The sequence below is a fragment of the Sceloporus undulatus genome, chromosome 8 (genome assembly GCF_019175285.1).
Source record: "Sceloporus undulatus isolate JIND9_A2432 ecotype Alabama chromosome 8, SceUnd_v1.1, whole genome shotgun sequence".
NCBI classification, from domain to species: domain Eukaryota; kingdom Metazoa; phylum Chordata; class Lepidosauria; order Squamata; family Phrynosomatidae; genus Sceloporus; species Sceloporus undulatus.
Genome location: NC_056529.1, coordinates 5,030,221 through 5,056,483, shown reverse-complemented (window position 1 = coordinate 5,056,483; position 26,263 = coordinate 5,030,221). Strand labels below are relative to the sequence as shown.

Below are 26,263 nucleotides of genomic sequence, written 5' to 3'. Positions count from 1 at the left end.
GCCCTGGGCCTTGAAATTTAGTGGATGCTGGGCCATGAAATTCAGCTACAGGGGATGCTGGGCCATGAAATTCTGCCCTGGGCCTTGAAATTTAGTGGATGCTGGGCCATGAAATTCAGCTACAGGGGATGCTGGGCCATGAAATTCTGCCCTGGGCCTTGAAATTTAGTGGATGCTGGGCTATGAAATTCAGCTACAGGGGATGCTGGACCATGCAATTCATCTATAGAGGATGCTTAGGAGAAACCTCCAACACATATTTTTATATATATATATATATATATAGAGAGAGAGAGAGAGAGAGAGAGAGAGAGAGCTAAAGATAATTGTTTAAATGTTCACTTTGGGACTGAATATGTGCCCTTCTTTTTAAAAGGGTGGCATGATATGTAGCAATAGCCAGAGTGTCTCACAAAACTACAGTCCCCATTTATAGCACTGAGCCAGGCAGGGCAGTTAAAGCGGTCTGAAAGCGGGTAATTATTCCTGCAATGTGTGTTTGTGTTGGAAAACCCCTTCAGGGTTAATTCCCTGCAGGCAGGTCTTGAGGAGGAGACCGCCCCTGAGGCGGTCCTGGCCCTGCCTCCCTCCTTTTGGGAACTATAAATCCCTGGGCCCTGGGTCCCTCTCCTTTCTTCCCTGCCTCCTCAAAATGGCCAGCTGCCCCTCGGAGGCCATGGGGGCTATTTTTGGGAGGAATAAGGAGGAGAACCCGGAGCCCCTCAGAGCAGAAGTCAGAGGTAAGAACAAAGAGGGTTTCCCCCTTTTGTCTTTGGGGGAAGAAACTGGCTGCTTTGTAAGCTGCATCTGCACTGCAGGAATAACCCACTTTGAGACCGCTTTAACTGCCCTGGCTCAAGGCTGTGTCACCCTGGGATTTGTCTCTTGCTTGTGGCAACAGAGCTCCCAGACAGAGGAGGCTTCAGTGCCTAGCAAAAACTACACATCCCAAACTCAGATGTTTGTAGGAACTATAACTACTGATGCTAGGATGATGTAGGAACTACTAGGACTGCAAGTCCCAGGATGCTGTATGATTGTAGGAACGGTGACTACAAGTCCCAGGGTTCTGTGGGATGCAGGAACTAGGACTACAAATCCCAGGATTCTGTATGATTGTAGGAATGGTGACTACAAATCCCAGGATGTTGGGCCATGGCAGTGAAAGCAGCCTCAAACTGGATTATTTATTCAGTGTGCATGCCTTTGCTTGATCTGCCATTTGGGCTGATTCCAGAGGCTGGGTTGCCATCTGTCAGGGATGGTTTGAGGGAGAGTTCCTGCATGGCAGAATGGGATTGGGCTGGATGGCTTTCTTGGGGTCTCATCCGACTCTTAGCAATCGATGATCTCTTTCTATTACTCTGTGACTCCCTTCCTCCAACTCGGGATCTTATGAAATGTTGTAGGAACTATAACTCCCATCATCCCTAGCCGCTCCCCTGGAGCTGATGGGAGTGAAGTTCCAGGTTCAGGAAAGTGCATCTGGACATGTGTGTGTTTATGCCTTCTGGTGACCCATGGATTTCAGGGTTTGTTTTAGGCATCTGATATCCCTCGGCGGTCTCCCAACCAAGTCCTAATCAGGGATGAACCTGCTTAGCTTCCAAGATCCAAAGTTGACAAGCTGGAGCCATGTGTCCAAAGGAGGGCAACTGAAATGGTGAAGGGTCTGGAAACCATGCCTTTTGAGCAGAGACTTAGGGATCTGGTTATGTTTAGCCTGGAGAAGAGAAGGAGAAGGGGTGACATGATAACCCTGTTCAAATATTTGAAGGGATGTCACATTGATGATGGAGCAAGCTTGTTTTCTGCTGCTCCAGAGAATAGGATCCAGACCAATGGATGCAAACTGCAGGGAAAAAGATTCCACCTCAACATTAGGAGGAGCTTCTTGATAGTAAGAGCTGTTTGACAGTGGAAGATGCTCCCTTTGAGTCTATGGAGTCTCCTTCTTTGGATGTCTTTTAAACAGAGGCTGGATGGCCATCTCTTGGGGGATGCTTTTATTGTGGATTACACATATGCCTCATTAAAATCATCCAACATAAAATTAGATAATACACCAAGTGAACATTCATATAATTTAGAACTAACTGGGTCGGCTTGCTGAAAGAGAGCGGTCTTTAATACTATCTTTAAATTCAGATACCATGCTTAGCTGTCAAATCTCTCCTTGAACAGCTGGTCATGCCACAGTTTTAGATTAAGATGACCTCTGGGTGACAAATGCCAGTCTAGTTCTCTGTATAAAGTTTGTGGCTCTAAATGTGGCACGCCGATATGGCGGGCATTTTTTAATCATAGTTCTCGCAATGCACCTTCAAGTACACTCTGACTTATGGAGACCTTGCCATAGGGTTTTCTTGGCAGGATTTGTATGGAGGAGGTTTGTCATTGCTTTCCTCTGAGGATGAGAGAGTGTGACTTGCCCAGGGTCACCCAGCGGGGTTCTTTCACTTAATGGAGATTGAAATCTTGGGTCCAAATTGGATTATTTCTGCAGTGTCTTTTGGACGTTCGTCGTCCAATTTTAATCTGGTCCCTTAGTCCAATGCTCAGACCACTACGCTAAACTACTAGCTCTCTCTTTTCTCATAACTGCTCTGCATATATGGCTTTTAAAAAACCCACCTGGAACATTTTCAACACAAAGGGATAACAGCATCTGACCCTCTTTTTTGTCACACACATCCACACAGATTTAGAGCCCCTTCACCATTGATCACAGTCATGTTATGCAAATATATATTGGATAAACCCCCATCAAATCCAGGTAAGTATGTTGGATAAATGTCTTTCGTAAGAAGTTCATACTGGATTAGGTGGAGAGTCATTTTGTAATGAAATATGTAAGAGGGTAGCTAGATTTGGGTTAAATATTAGGACAAACGTTTGTCTGGGTCTAAGACTAGTTAGGTAATTGCAAAATTTGCTTCTGGTTATAAAAGGAATTAGGAGGGGAATGGTTATAATCCACACAAGTAAGTATACCAGAGGTAAAAAATTGTCTGTGTTCTGTGCAAAGAATGTAATTTCGTCTGAGGTTTTGCAGTTGACATCTCTGAATCTGTCACATTGAACTCTGTAAACTGTTTAGTGCAAAGTCAAAAGTAGCTAATGTGACATTTGAAAGTATGTTTGCAGCATAATGGAGATTTCCCAATGCTTTAGAGGTAACTGCTTTGTATAAACGTGTGATCTTTCTTGACCTCTCTGTCTGAGCCAATAGTCCCTGGCAAAGTGAGAGTTTCTTGCATTTCAGGTTTTTTAATACAATTTTTAAAATTCCAACCACAATAAAAAACAATAGGAAGCAAAGGAGAATGAAGAAACGAAGCAAAAGATAACTGGAGGTTCAGCAAACAAACACAGATATAGGTTTTTTGTGGGTTTTTTGGACGATGTGGCCATGTTCTAGAAGAGTTAGTTCCTGACGTTTCGCCAGCAACTGTAGCTGGCATCTTCAGAGAATGCTGGCATGGAAGACAGTGGGATATATACACAACAGACACACACACAGTGTGACCCTGGGTTGGGAGGAGTGATTTCCCAGGGTTACACAGTATGTGTGTCTATCTATATCTCTATCTATCTATCTATCCATCTATCTATCTATCGACACAAACCCCACTCTCTTCCATGCCAGCATTCTCTGATGATGCCAGCCACAGATGCTGGTGAAACGTCAGGAACAAACTCTTCTAGAACATGGCTACATAGCCCTAATACCCATAAAAAACTATGACTGCCAGTCATGAAAGCCTTCGACTTCACAAGCACAGATATATGCTTGTGTCTCACAGACACAGGCACACACTTTCTATGTACCAGGAAACAGCAAAGGTGGCCAAGTTGCACTCTAGTTTCCATGAGTTAAAACAACAGCAGCAACAACAACAACCCCACTGTTGATTTCAGCGATTGAAAAAAAACACAACCCAAACTAATATTTTCTTCTTCTAAAGCTCTCTCATTGCAAACAAAATACTGTACACAGGGAGAGGGGGACTGGAAAGGACATTTGGCCACTTTTGGGAAGATTGGACAATTTAATGTGCAAGATGGTTGTTACCCCCCTCCTATATTTGCGGGCACTGAGGTGCATAAATACTCTAAAAATGAAATAAAAATAAATGCATAAATAAAAAGTTTGAGATGTTGGGTATGGCGAGAGTGCAGCCTTCCCAGGTCTCTTGGAAGGTGCCTTGAAAAGTTGTCCATCCCTGCTTTAGAGGAAACCACAGAATGAGAGACCTTGTCAGAGCAAATTACAAATACTGTAATGACCGAGTGAGATTCAACAAAAGAATAGCTCCAGGAAAATCTATTCTACTTATCCCCACCACCAGCCCCAGCAAGAGTGGCCAAACTCTCAAGAGGTTGCTGTTGGAGTAAAAAACATCTCTAAAGCTCCCTTAGCTAATTTCAACAGCCGTTTGATCCTGGCTTTTCTTTTGACCTTCCTTTATGACCAAAGGCTTGGAAATATTGCAGTCGTAAATTCTCCTTTGCTGGATGGGTTCATTAAGTTGCGTAACTGTATCGCCAGCGTTGTTATTGACTCAGTTGAGCTGGGATTTTTGTAAAACTAACTGCTTCTGTGAAAAGACGTTGAATGAGGCCCTATTTCTAGGAAGGCCTGTCCCCTCCTGGAATTATAGATGGCTTTCGGTTCACAATAAGGGAGACTTAACAATAACATATAACCTATAACAAGAGAAACCAGACCCTGAAATCTGAGGACTCTTAACAGTCGTACGTTCAAGACACCTGTGGTTAATCTTAAAGATGAGATATCGCTGCATGTTGTCTTTCAAATATACTGAGGACCTTTCACATTATGCACCTTTAGCTCTGCGTTCTCGCTTTAAATGCCATGGGAGCTTCCTGTGGAATCCTAGGATTCGCAGTTTAGGGAGGAGCATTTGCGATTCTCATCCGAAGAGCATTAGTGCCATTCTAAATTTAATTCTGCAGTATATCTAAAGTGACTAGACTGGATGGAAATGGTGATACAAGAAGTTAAAGGGTGCTATGAAGCACAGCATTAGATGTACTACAGTACTGCCGAAAGTGGTTTGGATCAGCTGCATGGGTTGCCAGTGCATTGCATTTCCAAGCTCAGCGTAAAAAGCCAAAGATCACATTTAAAGCTTCAAATGGCTGGAGAACAGGGGCCATTTCATACTACCATGGTTGGCTATTTTAAACCTTGGTTTATAATACATTTATCACAGACAACAAATTACTTTAAAAAAAACAACAACTACTGCTGATTTTTTAAACTGGTTAGGATTTGTTTCTGAATGGCATTTCTTGCACTGTAAAATAAAGTGATTAAAAAGAAGCAACTGACGTTGTGTACTGGCCTAACAATGAACAAGTGCCAAGAAACTGTTAAAGTTAAAATGTTTTAATCCAAACAGTCGTCGTTCTGGAATTCACTAAAGTTAAAGTAAATATCCCCCTGAATCCCTTGCTGTTTTCTTTTTCTAGGGGAGATTCCAAGCTGGATGGAAGGGATTCTCCTCCGCAACGGTCCAGGCATGCACACAATTGGCGAAAGCAAATACAATCACTGGTTCGACGGCATGGCTCTCTTGCACAGTTTTACGATAAAAAACGGTAGGATCACTTCGGTTGTTATTGAATAGTGTTTGCAGTGCTGGCGTCAGACTCTGGAGGAAGAGTGACCTCACCATTCATCACAGACTGGTGCATCTCGGTTTTTGTATATAGGGCCTGTCATAATGAAATATGGAGGCTCCCTTGTAAGAGTATGTAATGCATTTTTCTAATTATGTGTGTCACAGTGGTGCCAAGGAGGATAAATCTGAGCCGTGTCGCCTAAATAGAAGCATTATTCTCGAAGAGGGTGACATGCCTTGAATTGCCACAGGATGGAGACACACAAAAGGAGACAAAGCAGCAAAGCATCTCCCTAGTTAGAAATGGGCAAGGGTTTTGATTTGGTAACGTTAAAATGTGGATGGATTTAAAACTGGCAAAGCAAAACTCTCCAGGATTGTCAAGGATTCGTTTTCGGTATGTTTTTGACCAAAACGTATCAACTTTTGCAAAATCCAGACAGGGAGGAAAGCATAACTGCTTGATCTGCCCATCCCTAATTTGTGGCAATTGGAAAAATGAAAAATTCATTATGGCATAAAATGGTGAACGGAAAAAGGGAATGGTTTTTGCCATGGTGTCGTGTGTATATTTTTCTCCAAAGGTATTGGGCTGCTCACTTTCAAAAACTAAACATTAAAACAGAAGGTAAGGATGGACTACTGAATTCACTCCATCTCGGTTTCACGTGTGACTGATAGAAAGTCCATTCCATTCCTTTTCTTGGGATTGAAAAAAAGAAATGCCCAAGTTATTCAGAGCCTTCCTTTTCAGTCCAGGTTGTAGATGCTTTTGAGTGGCTCTAAAATATTCTTGAAAGAGCTGTGGTTAAGAATTTGATGGCTGTTAACTGTCATTTGATCTTGGTTTCAGAGTTTCTATCTTTCCATTTCCCAACCATTTGTCTTGTTAATTTGAATGATCTAGCATCTTAATCATGCCTTTGCCTTTCTTGTATATCTGAGTAGCAATCTCTTTTTTGCATATGAGTCTGTGTGTGTTTTAGGTAGAGAAACTCTCCCCCTTCCTCACATAGTTCCCCCAACTGTCAGTTTTTCCCCACAACTCTTATGTGTTCACATGCAATTTGGCATTCATCTCTTCTGCCAAGCGGCACATTTGTTTTATTTTCAAAGCCAGATCAGATCACAAAATGCCATAGCGAGGTGGAGTTACTAAACCACTAGACAATCTCATACTTCAACTCTGAATCCTATGAACCTCTTAAGGCAGTTTGTTCCTCCAGATGTTTGGGACTTCATCCCCCAGAATTCCTGACTCTTGACCAAGTTAGCTCAGGCTTCTGGGAGTTGTAGTCCAAAACACCTGGAGGACCAAAGTTTGGAAATCACTGTTTTGATGGATCTAGTATGACACTTCCAAAACTAGGGGGACTACCATCCTGGATGGATGTTTTGGTTTCTTTTCATAGGTCCAAAACACACTGCAGAAATAACCCAGTTTGAGACTGCTGGCCCCGGGTGGTGTTCATTTGCATGTGTTTTTCAGGACTGGTAGCCAAACTTTGTTTACTTTCAGGGTTTCTTCTTTCCTGTTGAAGTTGTCCAGGTGTTTGTGGATTTCAGTGGCCTCCCTGTGCATTCGCTTCCTCCCAACCAAGGGTCACACAAGTATATATACCCCACATACTCCCATGCCACCATTCTCTGAAGATACCAGCCACAGATGATGGAGAAACGTCAGGAATAAATTCGACCAGAACGAGGCCACATAGGCTGGGAAACCCACAGAAAACAATGGACACCAGCCAGGAAATCCTTCGACTTCACAAATGTTTGATAAATTTGTAGTAAATTTGCTCAGAAGCCAAATTTACCATTAATTCTACCGCTCAGTTTGGGTGATGATTAAGGTTAGGCTGGCATAGCTGTTGGTACCTCCCAGCAGTGGAAAGCTATATTAAAGTCCCAAGGAAAGAGTCTCTTTTAGCTGGCCAAGAAGTAAGTGCAGCTTCCTTCTCAGCATCACAGCCTGGCATTCTGCAGGATTTTAGTTTGAAAAGTGTGAATGCCAAAGTAGGTCATTGTGGCATGGAAAGCTTGTGAAACTCACTTCAGTCTATTCATTGCAATGACCTCAGAATAAAGTGACCTTAGATTACCCCAGGACAAATAGCAATGCTTGGGAAAGTTACTTTCTTAGAAGGGCTAAAAACCCCAGAACCCCCTACCAGCATGGCCAGTAGCCATGCTGGATAGGGATTCTGGGAGTTAAAATCCCCAAAATGATAGATCCTGAGTTTTGGCCCATAGCCCAAGAGGTTTATTTGCCTCTGGATTTTCAGTCATTCCGTGTCTGAACTTTGACACAATTTATAAAGCATGGATTATTATTCTAGGGATTTTCTATACATATTTCTCTTCGGACAGTTTGTATATTTCTCGCAGAGCTAGCCCTTTTTGAAAGCAGGATTCTTTGCTGCAAGTTATCCAGCGAAACTGGGACACTTTAAAAGGAGCTGGAAAAGTGGGGTGACAGGATTAATCCGGACTGTCCCTGCCAAATCGGGACAGTTGGTGTGTATTAATTCAATATAATTTATCTTTGCTGATAACATGGGTGGCTATCAAGTGGCTGTTTGCTTTTGTTACCAGGTGAAGTTTTCTATCGAAGCAAATACCTCCGTAGTGACACCTATAATTGTAATATCGAAGCAAACAGAATTGTGGTATCAGAATTTGGAACGATGGCTTATCCGGATCCGTGTAAAAACATCTTTGCCAAGTAAGTAACTACTTCCGCCAATGAATTTATATTTGCTGTTTCCCTATTTTGCCATGATTCTCTGAGTGCCTTTTGTTATATGATATGCTTTCTCAATAGTAGTGTTAATTTCAGTTTAGTTCAGCTTACATTTCAGTACTGATAACCCAGATCTGCGTTTCCTGAAGTTAACTGAGCCAGAGCCTTTTTAGTCTCAAAATTTAAAACAAAAAACTAAATTGTGTTGCAATTTAAATAAATAATTATTATTATTACTAGCAAGCACCATTCATTTAAATGAATATAAATGTTCATATGTACTAGAGTGCAATATTATTAATGCACAATATTATTAGTACAAATAAAGTACTAATGGAAGAACTAATGATGGATTTAGTCCATTAGTATTCATCTGTATCCATGTTTTGCTTGCTTTCCTACATTCGTTGTTCATTATGATTAGCGAAATGTAATTTTGGAAGAGTAGCCTTGGAAATGTAACCTTGCAAGCTTCCCATAATGTTGAAACATTCTTACAAATCTCTGATAAGAAAATATACCAACACAGACATATCTTATCTGCCAAATAAGCTCAGTTTGAATGTAGTGTCTCATCACTTGAAGATTGTAACCTGGCTGAATGTGTGAATGATGTGCCGTATAGCAAATACTATAACTGTTCTTGTCATTTCAAATGCAGCCTGCACTTATTGACACATTCAGCTGCAAGTTATCCAGTGTTGCGCCACTGAGTAATGTACATGTCTGTGTGAATTGACTCTGGCTGAACTGTTTATTTTGTTTTATTTTATTTTTATTTGTGCTTCAAACTGTACCCTGGAAGGAAAGGTTATCCCTCAGGTGCAATTGTCTTTCTTCAAATCGCAGGGCATTCTGCTATCTATCCCACACGATACCTGAGTTCACCGACAACTGCCTCATCAACATCATGAGAAATGGTGAGGATTTCTATGCTACAAGTGAGGTCAATTTCATTAGGAAGATCAATCCACGGACCCTGGAAACACTGGAAAAGGTAAGCATTGGTGTCCGGTGTTTATAAATCAGCCTCTCTCATATGGAAGAGGCAAGTCTCCGGATGCTATGAAATGATGTTTTATTACTAAAATCTACAGTTAATTTTGTGACTTCCTTCAGGAGGCTCTAAAAATTAAGTCGCTCATAAATATGCAAACATATATATATCATAAAGTGCATAAATGTTGCAATCATCCTGTCTTCTGTGCCATCGTATGGTAGGTTGACTATGCGAAGTACGTAGCCGTCAATCTGGCAACGGCCCATCCCCATTATGACTCTGCTGGAAATGTTCTTAACATGGGAACCTCCATTGTGGATAAGGGGAAAACGAAATATGTGATCTTCAAGATCCCTGCTTCAGTACCAGGTAAGGAGCACAAGTTACCTGGAATCCCTAAACTCTGTTGGAATGCATTCTAGAGTGAGTGGCAGAATTTGTAAACACATATAATATACATGTTGATATTCTTTTTAGTCCTGACTAGACTAGACACATTGTGGCGATACAGACGGGTGCCTCCATGGCACCCGTTTTTGCCTCGTGCGAACCTCACAGCGTGGCACCAAAGCCCACCTACATGGGGGATCTTGGAACCAAACCCCAGCGTATAACAAGGGTCCACTATAATTTGATACAAATGTTTTAATAATTTTGTCCATGTGATGTGTCCCCCCCCCTTTTTTTAAATGTAGTATGTGAAAAGAAGAAGAAAAAGTCCTGCCTGAAACATCTAGAAGTCATGTGCACCATCCCCTCCCGCTCTCTCTTGCATCCCAGCTATTACCACAGCTTTGGCCTTTCGGAAAACTACATCATTTTTGTAGAGCAACCATTCAAACTGGATATACTCAAGATGGCAACAGCCTATATCAGAGGGGTGAACTGGGCCTCTTGCCTCGTCTTCCATAAAGACGACAAGGTAAATATACCTTGTTGTTGTTGTTGTTGTTGTTGTGGAGCAATGCCATAGTGAACTTTTGCAATTGCCTATTAGACATCTGTGGCTTTCTTACTGCATACAACATTACATCTGTATTATCTGTTATTAGCATGACCATTTCCTTTTGAATGCTTCACTGGCAAATGACATTGCATTATATTCAGATGCAGTTAGCTCAGATGGTTAGTCTCCAGTAAGTCATTTCCCAATAGCTTTTCCTGGGGATAGTGACGTGGTAGGGATCCTAGATCCCTGCAGGTATTGCTGGACTATAATTCCCATCATCCTTCACCATCTTCCATATCGTGTTGCATTATATTTGCAACATGGAGCAGGTGCTTTTGAATGTTGTACTGTTGGAATTTTTCAGTTTAGCTATTTTCTTCCTTACATTTCTATCCTGGTGTATGCAGTAAGAGAGCTACGTCACTGACATGATACACAAGCATGCTAGTGAATTGTGGTGATGCATAATGGGATATTGCGCAAGATGTCCCCATTGCAGTGTGTCCCTGGATGCAAAATGTGTCCTGATGCGCAATGGACGTATTGAGCAATGGCCATGCTACTGGCTCTGCTTGCACAATGGTCCCAGAGAAATAGCTACATCTTTGCTCTCCACTGTGAAAACGAGCATTGTGCAACATTGCAGTTCACATGTACATATTTGTAAATCAGTTGATATTTCTGTTGTTTATCTACAGGCCATAGACCAGTATAGCCAGCAGTTTTATGACACCAACATTCTTGACCAAGAGTCATTTTGCCATTTTACAGACCTGGATCCACCTCATTGACAGGAAGACCAAAAAAGTCACGTCTACCAAGTTTTACACAGATGCCATGGTCCTCTTTCACCACGTGAATGCCTACGAGGAAGATGACCATGTGGTTTTTGATGTCATCTCCTACACCGACAATAGCCTTTACCAGATGTTCTATTTGAAGAACCTGGGCAGTAACTTTGAGAACAACGTGAAACTCACCGCCATACCGACCTGCAAGAGGTTTGTGCTTCCTCTGCAATGTGACAAGGTAACTCTAAAATGAGTCCTCTGGTATGGTCCTGAGCAGAGGTAGTAGTTGTGCAGGTACTTACTGTCTCAGCGGTGCTTGGGGATTTGGAAAGCATTTTCATTTTTGACTGAGGGCTAGTCTTTATGTAAGTGCATTACGTGAATTGCTGCAGATTTTCACATAAGGCACATCAACATGTCATTGCCTTTACTCTTCTGTGCAAATTTGCATCTATTCACCCTCCTTCTGCCAAAAATGTGTAGCTATGTGAGTGCAAAGTGGACAAATGGCTGCATTTTTGATAAAGTGCATCCTCATGGATGCTTGTGGATACTATGTTAAGAAACGCAAGAAACTTTTTCAGTGGAGTTTATGGAGCTTTTTTGGGACCCAGTACAAAAAGCTCAAATTTCTCTGAATTGACTGTGGCTGAATCACAGTCTATTTGATCAGAATGAGGAGTCTTTTAATTGTGTAGGAAGCCCTTAAGCTGAGGCTCTTGTACTTTGGACATTTGGAGGTTATGTGACTCATTCAAAAAGTACAATGATGCCAGAAGTGGAAGGCAGTGGAAAAAGAGGAATAGTATATTACAGTTGGATTGATTCAGGGAAGCCGATGGTCTGAGTTTGAAAGATCTGAGCAGAACAGTTTATGACCAGTACTTTTGGAAGTCTCCCATTCATAGGGTCTCTATAAGCCAAAGTTATGTTGATGGCAAATAATAACACCACCACTAACAAAGATCAGCATGATTATTGTGTTTTGGACCTCAGGCAGAGCTGCAGCTGAGAAATGGTAGTTTGCCTAAGGCCTTCTTGTAAACTTGTTGCTGAAGGGGATTTGAATGTTTCCAATTTGCAGACCTAGTCACCAGTTCTCATGCAGTGTGTATGGGGTTCCCTTTTTCCTCCAACAGGGAAGTGATATGTGTGTCTGACATTTATTGCCTTAGAAGCAGCTCCGAAATGGCATGTTTTACATCATTGTTTTGTAGGAAGAACTGATTCTGCCCATCAACCTGTCGGACAAGTTTCAGCCTGCTGCATGGCTGAGACATTGTTCCTTGTTGTGCCTTTGAAACAGGGCTACAGCGAAGCTATGAAAACAAAGCCTGATTGTATCACTTGCTTCCCTTCTCCTCCTCACATTTTCATCCTTCCAGTCTTGCAGTCTATCTCACAAGGCTCTCCTCCCGCTACAATAGTGATGTTTGCAAAAACACTATTCATTCGGAATTGCCATCTTTCCTTTTGCACCTTCAGAACCTTTCTAGATTGCAGTACTACTTTAATCTAAAAGCTTATTACACACAGCATTTGTGACTGCCCACTTTCTCCAAGACACTATCCTTGACTCTTTTCCTGCTTTTCTACTTTGGTTTCAGTAAGGCTTTTGACAAGTTCCCCAATGATATTCTTGCAAAAAAGATAGTAAGACGTGGACTAGACAATGCAACTGTTAGGTGGATTTGTAATTGGTTGACTAACTGAACCCAAAGGGTATTCAGCAATGGCGCCTCTTTTTCCCAGAGAGAAGTTATTAGCAGGGTGCCGTATGGTTATGTCCTGCTATTCAATGTCACTGTCAATGACTTATGAAATTTGGAGATGACACTGAATTAGGAAGGGTAGCTAATACCCAAGATGACAGGATCAGAATTCAAAATGATCTTTACAGATTAGAAAGCTGGGCCAAAACTAACAAAATGAATTTCAACAGGCAGAAATGTAAGATACCAAACTTGGGCAATAAAAAAGAAATGTATATAGGTTGGGCGGCACTTGGCTTGAAGGCCATCCATGCGAAAGGGATCTAGGAGTTTCAGTGGACCATAGGCTGAACATAAGTTAGCAATGTAATGCGGCAGCTGAAAAAGCCAATGCAACTCTAGGCTGCATCAATAGGAGTATAGTGTCTAGATCGAGGGATGTAATAGTGCCACTCTATTTTGCTTTGGTCAGACCTCACCTGGAATATGTGTCCAGTTCTGGGCACCACAATTCAAGGAGCATGTCCAGAGGAGGGTGAACAAAACGGTGAATGGTCTGGAAACCATGTGCTACAAGTGGCTTAGAGAGCTGGGTATGTTTAGCCTGGGCAAGAGAAGCTTAAGAGATGTTTAAATATTGGAGTGTCATATTGAGTATGGAGCTTGTTTTCTGCTGCTCCAGAGACTAGGACACAGAACAGTGGATTCAACTTACAGGAAAAGAGATTGCATCTCAACATTAGGAAAAACTTCCTATTGGTAAGAGATGTTCAACAGTGGGACAGACTCTCTTGGAGGGTGGTGGAGTCTCCTTCCTTGGAGGTTTTTAAATGGAAGCTGGATGGCCATCTGTCAGCGGTGCTTTGATTCTGTGTTCCTGCATGGTAGGGAACTGGACTGGATGGCCCTTGGGATCTCTTCCAACTCTATGATTCATCATTGTCATCATCATATCAAGGTCACTTCACATACCAGCTTAATTCAGAACACCATTAACCATGTCATGCTGTGAAACAAACAATGTTAAATGTTGATTTGGCACTGAAAATATCTTTGCAGTGCTGCTCATTTCTTCAGTGTGTCTGTGTTTCAGGACACAGAAGTGGGCTCCAATTTAGTCCGACTCCCATCAACCACTGCAACGGCTATGAAGGAAAGAGATGGTAGCATCTATTGCCAGCCTGAGATACTATGCGAAGGTGAGAGACCATTATAGGAGGTGGGAATCTTTTTCCCCTTTAAACAACATAATCTTAGTTTACAGAGCAGCAAATATAAGAGTGCTTGCAGATCTACCCCATGTCTATAAGGAGGGAGAGAGAAATGTGTTTAGTGTGTATGGTGCATCTGACGAAGTAGACCAAGGCTGCATCCACACTGCAGAAACAATCCAGTTTGACACCTCTTTAACTGCCATGGCTTTAGGTCAGAGGGATTATACAATAGACGTTCCTGTTTGTCTATTGTATCCCTACATGGTCCTTTATCAGACATCTTGAAGTCCCTTTTAGAATTATTTAGTGATGGTCTCAACAATATCAGTAAAGCCAAAAGAGAAATTGGAATGCTGTGTTTAAAATACCTCTGTAGTGGCTTGAAGTGATACGTTTTGTTTGAATTTTTATGCTTTTAAAAAATAAAATTATTTTTTTTCCTTTTGATAATTTATAATTAAAAGGAAAGAGGCCTCCTATTTGAACTGTGGATATCTCTTAAAACAGGCCTATATCAGTGGTGAACCTTGTTTGCCCTTGTTATTTATGAGCATGAATCTTTTATTTGACCTGCAGGAATAGAACTGCCTCGGATCAACTATGACTACAATGGCAAAAAGTACAGATACATCTTTGCTGCAGAGGTTAAATGGAGTCCAGTTCCCACACAGGTAAACTATTTCTTCCTAAGTTTACTTCCTTGTGCTGATTTACACCGTTGCGAGAGCTGAATTTATGATTAAATAAGCTAAACTCCATTTAAACATAATGTCACCTTTATTATGACCTACAAACTTTCCATAAGATTTTCTGAAACATTTGGATACTTCTGTAAATTTGAAATGGATTTTATTTAAACCTTTCAGGGGTGAAAGCTTTAAATAACATCCATTTTAAATTTATCAGGGGTGATTGAAACACACAAACACAGGTACAATGTGAAGTCGAAGGCTAGAGTAAACCCATGGAGTCAGTGGTAATTTTGTAAGTCAACATCCATGTAAGTTTCATTGATTCAGTCAGTTTACTCTAGCTGGGACTAACAACTGGACTCACATTGAACACATTTGAAGGACATCGTATGTGGAAACACTGCTCTAGTCCGTGACCTCTTTTCTTTCTCTTAATAAAAAAATGATGCAACACAACCCAAGAACAATTGGTGCTTCATGCTTTACATAATTCACAGGTGCAACAACATCCAGCTTCTGAATTAAATTCATTTAACATTAATGCTTTGTTGACCACTAATTAAGGGTCAGGCTTCACCGTGACATAAGGTCAAGATGGCAGACAGGGCAAAAACATTGCTTGAGGAAAACTATGCAAAATTTGGATATCATGGAGACAGTGCTAGGAAAGGTAGAGCCAAATGGCAGTATGTCTGAGATGAGCCGCTGGAGGGGAGCTCATTGACTGCATCTGTAGAAATGATGCAGTTTGACACCACTTTAACTGTCACGACTACGTCCTCCAAAATCCTGGGATTTGTCATTTTGTGTGGCATTGGCACTCTTTGGCAGAGAAGGCCGAAGACCTTGTAAAACTACAAATCCCAGGATTCCATAGGATGGAGCTATAGCAGTTAAAGTAGTGTCAAAATGCATTAATTCTACACTATAGATGCACCCATTGTCTCACTGGTCCTAGCCATGAGGGTCCTGTGGGTACCACTATTTCACCATCACTCTGAAGCAGACTGTTAGGATAGGTCTTTTTGTATTCAATTTCATTTCAGAAGATTTGTTTAAAAAAGCAAAACAAATTCTAACAGGAACATCAAGTGGTTTGTATCTCTCCTTCCCTTTCTTTATTTATCTAGGTAGTTAAATTTGACGTTCTGACCAAGGAAAGACTTCACTGGGAGGAAGAACATTGTTGGCCGGCTGAACCAATCTTTGTTCCTAGCCCAAATGCCAAAGAAGAAGATGATGGTAGGAGATATGACAGCCCTGTACTTGGAGAGTGAATATTTAGGCCCAAATTCAGAAAAAGCTACATTCCCTTTAAATCCTATTAAAATGAATGTGATTTCGTGAGCTGCCAGTCAAACATGCATTTAATATCATAAATGGAAAATTCTGTAGTGTTCTGAGAAGCTTGTTTCTACCAAGGATGGAAACAGGCAGCAGTTTTGAAGGGAGGGGCAGAATAATAGAAGCATTATTGTTATTGTAATAGAAGCATTGTTGATGGTGATGTGCAATCTAATTTATTTTTTCTTACAGCGAACTCTGATCAACAGGTTTGGAAGGCTTCTGAAGGGGTACAGGAATCCTGAAAAAGACTGTGAATAGAAAATCAAAGGGTATGGATGGTGATGGAGGAGGAGGACAAGTGTCACTAATATATCAACCAAATGTTTCTAACATGTGTCCTCCACCCAAAACCTTTAGATTTTCTATTCACAGGTTTTTCAGGCTATACCAGTCCCTATCTGCCTTGTCCTGCCTTCCTCCGTGTAGGTCTTGAGTTGTATTTTACTCCTGGATATGCTTCTTTCAAAGTCAGGGCCAGCTCTGCTGTTGATCAGAATGATGCAGCCTACTTAGGCAGCTGATTCGGAGCGTCATAAAAGGGCAGCAAATAGCTATTATTTCACACATTCATTTAATTTTTAACTCTACCATTACCTGGGACAACCACTTGTGAGATTTATTGTCTGTGTCAGGTGCCAAAATCACCTGGACAGCCTTGGGTATTCTATAGGTTGGTGAACACCATTTCTTGGTCCACTCTTAGGTTAGTCATGATAAAGATTAATCGACCGGAATACCACTGCAGTGACACATCAGAAGCAAAATAATGTAAATGCACAAACAGCCATGCCTTTCATGTTTTAGCTCAAATCCAATTCCAATAACATGCCCGAAATCAAAAACATTTTTACTGGCAAATTGCAAGCCTCTGGATTGACTGATTAATATTTTACAGATATTTACAGTACAAGCTTTTGTGTATTTCTTCATAGGAAAGTCTCATTTCATTCAAGGGACTTAGCTGGAAGTTGGAAAAACCAATGGCTATTCTGCCTGGAGATTCTGGAAGTGCTAGTCCAAAAAAATAACTTTTCCAAGCCTTGGAAAGTGAGCACAGAGCTGTATTGTATGTTGACAAAATTATGGATATAAACCTGGGCCTATATAGGACATATTTAGGCCCTGGCTCCTTGTTCCAGATGGTCCAGAACATCTCTGTTGATAATCTGGAGTACATTCCTGTTTAAGTGAGCACACACCCTTCAGATACATGTCACTCCTGGTATTGCTGACTTCACATTACTTCAAAGTGTTGACAGTCACCCACTCATTTTGACACATCACTTTCCTTTAACAATCAACCCTCTTGCATTTATTTACCAGATTTGTGTCCTGCCCTTTTGCAAGCAGCGTTGGGTGGAGTTTGTGGGTTTCTCCCATTTTGTCTTTGCATTAATAGCTCTTGTGATATAATATTGGTGATCTGTAATGTTTCCAGGAATCACCACAATCATCATAATTGTCGTTGTTATTGTTATAATTATTTTATATATACAGGTATTTATTATATTTCTATCTATCCTGCCTTTTTCTCATTTAGGACTCAAAGTGGTTTACAACAAAAAAAGGACATGTCATTAAAAAAAAATCACAAAAGTTAAAAAGAGATTAAATGATCAAAAGAATGAAAACATATACCATTAAACATTCTCATGCGTGCATACATGCACACCAGCAGAACAATTCGCAACATCTAGTACATTGTTTAGGAGAGACAGGCCTTACAAAATCAATCTCCAAATAACCTGTCTGTAGTCTAAATAACTCAGTTTGAGACTGCTTTAATGGCCCTGACTCAGTGTTAGGGAATCTTGGGAACTGTAGTATATTGTGGCACTAGAGCTCTTTGGCAGAGAAGGCTAAATGTCTCACAAAACTACAGCTTCTAGTTCCCTAGCATTGAGCCAGGACAGTTAAAGCAGACTCAAACTGGATTATTTCTGCAGTGTGTTTTGGACCTTTGTCTAGATGACCGCAAGGAAGGCAGAATGCTGGGCAAAACAGACCTTTGACCTGATCCAACACTGCTGCTGTCTTTGTATCCTTAAGCAGAGTGATCTCCTTGTGGCCTTCCAACTGTTTTTGGTCTGCAGTTTGCATCATCCATAGCTATTGTAACTAAGCCTGGGGAGACTTGCAGTCCAAGGGTGGACCAGTTACATAATGCTATCTCCTCCCCAGTTTTTGTTAACTATTGTTAAATGAACTTTGACTTACGTTGACCCTATGAACAGAGACCTCCACTTCACACTGATATCACTATCCCTGCTCAAGTCTTGCAAGCTCAGAGTAGAGGCGGCTTCCTTGGTTGAATCATTAATAATAATAATTTTATTTCTTATGTGTTTCTCCCCAAGGCTTCAGGCAAGGTACGATCGATCCACCTAAAATGCAGTCTTCCTCTTTCCCTACTGCCTTCTAGCTTACCAAGCATTATTACATTTTCTAGTGTGTCATGTCTTCTCATGTCCAAAATACAGCAGGATTATTTTAGTCATCCTGTCTTGTCCCTTCATAGCACCATATGGGAAAGTGATCAATACAATGGGGACCCCAAGAACTAAGCATAAAACAACACATACACCCCATCGCCTTCTGCAAGGAGCTTTACAATAATAGAAAAATCTGTTTTGATGTCTCCTGCGTTGCACCTTTAGGTATCATCCTCTCAACCATCGTGACATCGGATCCAAAGAAGCTACCTTTCCTGCTGATACTGGATGCCAAAACATTCAAAGAAATCGCCCGAGCCACAGTCAACGTTGAACTCCACCTGGACTTACATGGCTGCTTCATACCTCAGAAGGATTTGAAAACAGAGCATGAGGGAGAGTTGGACAAAGAACTAGAGTAAAGTGCAGTTCTTTCTTACACAGCAAACAGCATGAATAAGACCTGCTGTAAACTACTGAAAAGTCTATCGATACTCCCCTCTTCCATGGATGTGGCTGTGTGTTGACCTGCACTGGCCAGTTCTTGGCACTGTGCTGGCGCAGTGATCTGTATATGTGACAACGTAGCACTTATTGTTTCGTACTGTGAAATGTAGAGCTGATCCAGTCCCTGGCCCGCCTGCACAAGTAAAGAGAATGCTGCAGAGATGCCTCTTCTCCTTACCTTCTGGAACCTGTGGAAAACTTAGTTATATTCCAGATATGCTTCAATACCAGTTGCAGAGTGATACCTTTTGAAGTGCAGCTGTCATTTTAACCCACTGGCTCTAAGTCTGGCCTCTGGTGCAACAGAGTGCAAATCTGTGCCAACTCCTACATATCCAGATATTCAGAAGGCAATTACCACTTCTTTCTCCTTAGTCTGTTTTCTGAGTGCACTTTTAACAATACATAGCACTTGAAACTGGATACAATAAAAATGAGAGGAAGGAGGATATTTCCGCTTAGAAACGCAGAGGAGAGATTGTGCGACTAAACTTGCCTTTACACTCAGAACTCATTGCTTATAGAAGACTAGCAGATCAGTTTAGGTCTCACTGCATTTGGATATGCTTTCTTAATTAGTGCTTCCCCATGCCCTTCCATAGTGAAGCAATTCCTGATGCATGGTATGTCACTACTGGGCCATAAACGTGGCATCTCCAACTTTTGTGTTGAAATCAGCAGTGAATATTTTATGACATGGAACTGAACAGATTATGGCTCTGATTAAAATGATCTTAAGAGGACAAAATGATCTTAAAGAGGAATATAGTTCAGAAGTTGACAGCCCTATATCTTACGTTGTGGGGAAGTGATCCCACTCTGGTGCCTTGTATTGTCTGTTGAACCAAAATTACTTCTTCAGGTTCCTCACAGTTAGTAACATGTAACAGTTTTCTAGGCCATGGAAACCCACTGGGTGACCTTGGGCAAGTCACACTCTCTCAGCCTCAAAGAGGGCTGCAATGGCAAACCCCCTCTGAAAAATAGAAATCCCATGATTTCTTTAGGGTTGCTGTAAGTCAGAAATGGCTCGAAGGCACAAAACAACAACAAATAGGAATCTGAACAGAAGCTTGCAGCAAGGTTTTACCTTCTCCAAGGGAAGCCTGGGTTGTGCTTAAGCAGGCAGTATAACACTACATCGCTTTGTGTGGCAATGAATACAGCCCAGTCCACAGTATTGCCACTTCATATGCTGGCTTGTTTGAACTAATTGCAAAACAACCCTGAGCTAACCAAAAAATTCACTAGAGAGTATCTTTTGAAAGTGAAGCCTCACTACTATGAAACAAATGGCGATTTGCATACAACTGAGGCCAGTATATTATTCTTTTTTCTCTTGTGGTGCCAAGGTCTGTAGCTGGAGCATATTTGTGGTAGGACTTGCAAGGTATTTGTCTCTTTGCAATGAACCTGTGCCTGTTAGCTGCTTGAGCAAGCATGTTTACAATGCCATGCGCAACATGACTCACGCTTGCCTACTTTTTATATAATCACTTCTTCCAGGCCGCACATAAACCGTAATGGGGCGAGGGGGGGTTCTTTAGTCTGCTTTTGTCAGAATTGTAATTGTTTTAGGAATTGCTGTCAGCTGATCTGGGTGCTTCATTTCCTCAATTCAGTGACCAAAGTGAAACGCCAAATGAAGGTGCTAAAAGGTTTTTTTCACCAGATGTTTAGGTACAGCTTCTGCTGCGGAAGTGAATCTTTTGGGGGGCTTGTTAAAAAATGTGTTCTTTTTCCTATGAGGAAGAACGACTCTGCTTCATTTCAAACTCCATGTGGTTTTACATAATTTAAAATTATATTTTATGCAAAACAAGCCTTTCTTTCTTTCTTATTCATTCGGCTGTGCTTGGTTTTGTTCTGCTGGGACATCAAATACAAGTTCACTGTGTTTACCTTCTCATAGCTAGTGCTTTGTCCTTTCGTCGGCTTATCTGTTTGCGCTTGTACGTTTTGGTTTCACCGGCTGCCTATTTAAGGGAAATTAACCTAGTTAACTTTAAGCTTCGCATCCAGAGAACCTGGCAATTGTCAGTAACAAAAGTAATTTGAGATGCTGCAGACATAGAGAACGCAATCATCGCTGGTATTCCCTGAGGTCTATCAAGCAAAATGTTTTAATCACATTAAGATAACTTTAGCTGAGCACACTATTCTGAACCCTGCAGTGAGTGAAACATACAATTTGGGCTTCAGCCTAAAATATGTATGATTTAAAAAAAATGTATCTGATGGACCAGTTGAAAACACAATCTAGTTATGTTGTTGTGTCATGAATACATAAAATGTGCCATCGTTTTTCCATTTAGAAGCTGCCGATCCTCCCACATGACAGTCCAAATGTTCTTCTAAAGTCCCATGGCTGGCCCTACTAAGGGCCACAGCAAACCCTATGGCTCAGATAATAGATAGGGAGGGCTAGCAGATCCATTTTGCTGAAAGGGCCAGCTGGATAATCCAGGGTTTTGTAACTGGTATTAAGGATGTAACCTTCAACTATATTATCCTTGCTTGTGAGGATAATTTACATCGTTTTCTCCCCACTTTTGAAGAAAGTAAGTGTTCCTGCGGTTTTTGCCCAGACTTTACTCATCCCAAAGTGTTTCTGGAAATGATCCTGCACAGAAATTGTGGAGGAGGGGGTGTTTCAGAAAAACATGTTTCTGTGCAAAATAATGGTTTCTTAGAAACACACTTAGGGTTTTGCACAAAAATAGGGTTTTGTACAAAAAAGTGTACTCCTGGAGACAGTGTTTTTGGCCCAAAAATCTTTCAAGAAGTCCACATTTCTTTTCTACCACCATTTTTGCACATGCGCGCACACACAAAACCATATATGTTTCTGGAAACTGTTTCTTTCACGTATACAAAAATACACTTTCCATAAATACATGCCTGGTCATTTTCTTTAATGCGTTTTTTTCTAAAAAGAAACTAAAAAGTAACATTGACATTAAAATTTACACATTTTGTTTCGTTAACAGTTCAGTCAACAGTTAACAAGTTACTTTAGAGGGGGACTTTTGTATTAAGTCATACGATCAGATTGTTTTTAAAAGGGCAGCTTTCCAAGTTCCAGTCTCTCTGATGTTATCTGCAAAGAACCTTCCCAAGTATTTTGTCTGAGAGAGAATATTTGGCCCCGTTTGGATGTGAAACTGGGTTGTCTGAGCTCCTAGGTTAACATCACACAGACTCTCATAGTCAAATCAGACCATACATTTCATACGTTTTTAAAGGAGGTCATCCTTAATATGATAAAAGACATCTAGTTGTCATAGTATAAATGCCATTACCCGTGTATTTTTGCATTTAGCAGACTTTGTTTTGCCACTGGAAGATAAACATGGGTTTGATTTGCATTTTTCCCCTCACATCCCTTTGTAGGAAACAGGAAGTCTGCACCATTTAGCAGCATTTTCTTCTCATCTCCCTTTCTAGGCATGGGATTTCACATCAGCGTGTATTTATCATGGCACAGTTTAAGTCAACCTGTACAACTGGGCTATCCAGTTCTTTTCATAAAAACACATTCGGTCTGGAGTAGCATGTGGTGCTGCAATTGGGAAACAAGGATGCTTCTGATGGTATTTTATTCTAAACTGGGTGGACCATCTTACAAAGAGAAATCGAATCTAATTGTACCTTGACAAGAAGCTTGACATAATGCAAGGAGATTGCAGTCAAATTGCCACAGCATTAGCCTATCTGATGGTGGCTTTGCTTTGAGGGTTCAGCTCCACCTAGAACTGATCACTGTCTTTCGGTCTGAAGAATGGTTCAAAGCAGGGTAGGCATGAAGTTCACCATAAAGCATATGGATGCATTGCTTTATTTTAACTCCAGAAGACATGGTATGCTTTGCTACAAGAACATCAGGAGAGGCAATTGAAAACCAGGCTATGTTAAACACAAAGTACTGTCTTTCTTTCTTTTAGGTTGTTAGGACCTTCAGTAGAGGATTAATGCCTTATTAAAAACAGCCAAGTGTTGCTTTAAAAATAAATTTGATTGTACCCAAGGAATATGCACAAACCATCCTCTTTTTCTGGAATTTTTTTCTGTCTGACCAATTTGATTTGGATCAATTTTGGAGCGTTGGTTTTGGCATCATCCCTGAAGTAAGTGTCCAGCTCTGTGACTTCAAGGAAGCAGGATCAAACTCTCCGTTCCGGACGCAATTAGGATTGTTGAAATCAATACAACCACTTAAGGAGTTGCAACATGTTCCAATATCCTGAAAGACTTCAAATGCAAAGTGTTTTACTCCAATAAACACACTAACTTGTGGGCAGACAATATTAAAGGTGATGCCATGTGTTTGCGGAACAGGACTAGGCTAGCCAATTTTCCTGGCCGGATGAGCTGCTTAACCTCAAATCTATTCCACTGTAAATGACATCAGATGGTAAAACTAGGATGCATGATCCTGCCATTAATTTGCATAAATCAGGGAAAATGTGTTTGATTCTCCCTTTGACCCAAATATTGGCCTCCTCTCAATTGTGAGTAACTTCACACATGATGTTTTTCCTATATAGACATCATCTCTGTTGCAAAACCAAGAACCACCTCCACTAATTGTCCCTTATAAAGTGTGATGCAAATGTATCTTGTGGACATTGTGGCTTTCTGGCCTCCATACTTGCAAAGGAAGACTCGTGATGCACTTCACAAGACAGAGAACACACCTTTTCCCCAACAGATAAATTAGAACTGAGGAAGGATTATGGATAATGAGAAACAGGCTTTTGCCACTGAAATAGCTACCTGTGTCTTCAATCACACGTACATATAAACACACATCTATACAATTGGGGGAGATACTGAGGTGAAAGTGTCGGGAGGCCTAGACAATGGGTATATTTACCTGTTCCATAGCCAAGTACATAGCAGATGCTTCTCTTGCTGGCTGTACACAAGAACTTGAAAATTCACAGATGGCAATGACTGCCTTAACTCCAACAATTTGTAATCACAAAAGGGCAGTCACCTCAGTCTTGTTGAAAGCAAGATGAATTTGGGAATCAACAATCAATCCAAAAATGTGAGACTAAAGACTAAGCTATTTCTAGGAACGTTTTATGTTCTGCATAGTATGGTGCAGGGTTGCAAAAGCAGACTTCAAAGCAGAGGGCAGTGAAGGATTAGCTTACTTGCTAATTAGCTTACTTGCTGTTCACCGCTATGATCTTTGGAATAGCGGTATATAAATAAAACAAATTATTATTATTATTATTAAGAATAACTGAAAGAAAAACAAGCATGGAGAAGAGACAAGGAAACTGGGAAGAAAAAGCCAAGGGAAACTAGCTAAAAACTGGATATACGAGGCTGTGCAAACCAGATTATATTCCTAGCAGTACTATATTTAGAAGAGGTGCTCCCTCAAGCAATGAAAGATGTCAGTTTGTCACAGCACATGCTTTTACTCACCTACACATCTTGCATTTCGCATGCTTCATTTTGGGACTGATCATTGAGAGGTAAAGACAGGACTAATTTGCCAGTCTGATGGATGAAACACAAATCTCAGAGGAAATCCCAATGTTGACGGTGAAAAATATTAATTGCAGGGAATAAGTGTTCTCCTTAATGCCTCTCTCTTCTTTCTGGGCATTTTTCTTCTACTAGAAGGAAACAGAACACCAAATGTTATGGAGATTTGGGCATGGTTTTCTGTTTATCCTAACATTTTCTTGCATTTTGGTCTTCACGTATAAAGTGGATTAGCATCAATAAAACCACCGATGCTTCTCATTTGGCTTTTAAAAGCCTTTTTTATATATATAATAGAGGACAAGCAGAAGGGCAAAAGAGGAATTGGAGAATGTGAAAGAATGACTGAGCAAAGGAGAGTGCTTTCCCCTCAGAGGAGGAAAAAATATTGTGCATTTGCCTTGTGCTAATCACAAAATTTTATAGAGACCAGACAACATTATCCATCTGAAACCATGCTGTCTTTTCTCATGGGTTACCTTTCTTTAAGGCTTCAGTGCTTTAACATTGTAGTATAGTGCAACTATCTCTGGATGTAGATTTATAGCACTTTGATGCCACTTTAACTGTATGGTTCCAACATATAGAGTCCTGGGATTTGTAGTTTTATGAGGCGCTGAAAACCCTCTGCTATGGCACGCTAGAGAAGTAGCTCTAGATAAGTTTAAGTGCCTCAGCAAATGACAAATCCTTGAATTCCACAGAACAGTGCCATGGGAATTAAGAGTTGATATAGGAATGGACTATGAAGGATAAGTATGTAGTTGAAGGTGAGTGTATGTTGAGAAAGAGAAGTAGACAAAGGTATGGGAGAAGGTAGTTATAGGTGAAAGGAAAATGAAAGTGGGGAAAGAGAGAAGGATGGGATTGGAAGAACAAAAAGGAGATGTTAAAGGGAGGGATAGATCGAGAAGAAGAAGGAGAGGAATAGTATAAGAAGAATAAAGTGAACATCATATCTTTCCTGGAATAAGAAAAACAAGTGGGACTTGGGCATTCCTTTTCTTTCCAACAACAGCTTGCCTTCCATTTTTCATCGCCCGGATTTTGTTCTTCCAGAGGTTCTCCATAACATCACCCGCTTTCCTTATTGACCTACATAGGCTATTTGAGGAAGCCAAGTCATTGTTGACAAGCTGAAAAGAAAACCAGAAGCACAATTTTCTGATCCTACACACCAGTAATTATGAACAGGTGACAGGAGGAAGAAAACAATGGACCTGTCTCGAAATAAATGAGGCAAGGTCACTCACAATTATAGGCTTTCACATTATATATATATATATATATTCATATCTATCATGGAAAGCACAACTACCTTGGTTATGAAATTCCCTCTGCAGCAGTAATGATAGGTGACATACATCAGTCTTCTCATAGGGATCCTTGCAGTTCCAGGCAAATGGCAGGCAGGCCACGGGGATTTGGTTCGTTGTGCTTCTCTTTCATGCCTTCACGCTGACGGGAAAAGTGTACTAAACAAACAAACAACACAACACAACAACAACAACAAAAAAAAACAATGGGAATTCATCGTATTAGTTTTCTGTGTGGACCTGCATACATGTCCCACTCCAGTTTTTGAAGCGATCTGGAGGTTTCCAAAGCTTCTTTACTATGTCTAGGCAGATACAAATGCATTTTACTGTATTTGTATATGTATTAATGTTTTTATTTTTTGGTTTAATCTCTTTTTAGGACTCAATTGTGTTTTTATGTT

General features: G+C 40.8%; 1 protein-coding gene and 1 long non-coding RNA gene across 3 annotated transcripts; one reads left to right on the top strand and one right to left on the bottom strand.

Annotated features, from left to right (window-relative positions):
* Positions 1-609: 609 nt before the first annotated feature.
* On the top strand, positions 610-20,947 carry BCO1 (beta-carotene oxygenase 1). 2 transcript variants are annotated; one of them, XM_042437499.1, is made up of 11 exons: positions 610-740; positions 5,500-5,628; positions 8,247-8,376; positions 9,244-9,391; positions 9,616-9,763; positions 10,090-10,316; positions 11,115-11,372; positions 13,940-14,045; positions 14,637-14,731; positions 15,883-15,994; positions 18,757-20,947. In XM_042437499.1, the coding sequence occupies exons 1-11, from the start codon at positions 653-655 to the stop codon at positions 18,951-18,953; spliced, it is 1,638 nt and encodes a 545-aa protein (XP_042293433.1). In that variant the 5' UTR covers positions 610-652; the 3' UTR covers positions 18,954-20,947. The 2 variants fall into 2 exon arrangements, with proteins under 2 accessions (XP_042293433.1, XP_042293434.1); XM_042437500.1 differs by lacking the exons at positions 610-740; positions 5,500-5,628 and adding an exon at positions 7,251-7,592.
* A 1,465-nt stretch (positions 20,948-22,412) lies between these two features.
* LOC121914242 lies at positions 22,413-26,218 on the bottom strand. The gene is made up of 3 exons (XR_006100495.1): positions 25,862-26,218; positions 24,481-25,679; positions 22,413-23,289 (listed from the first exon to the last, which is right to left on the bottom strand). It is a non-coding gene; the product is annotated as an uncharacterized LOC121914242 (long non-coding RNA).
* Between the last annotated feature and the right edge of the window lie 45 nt (positions 26,219-26,263).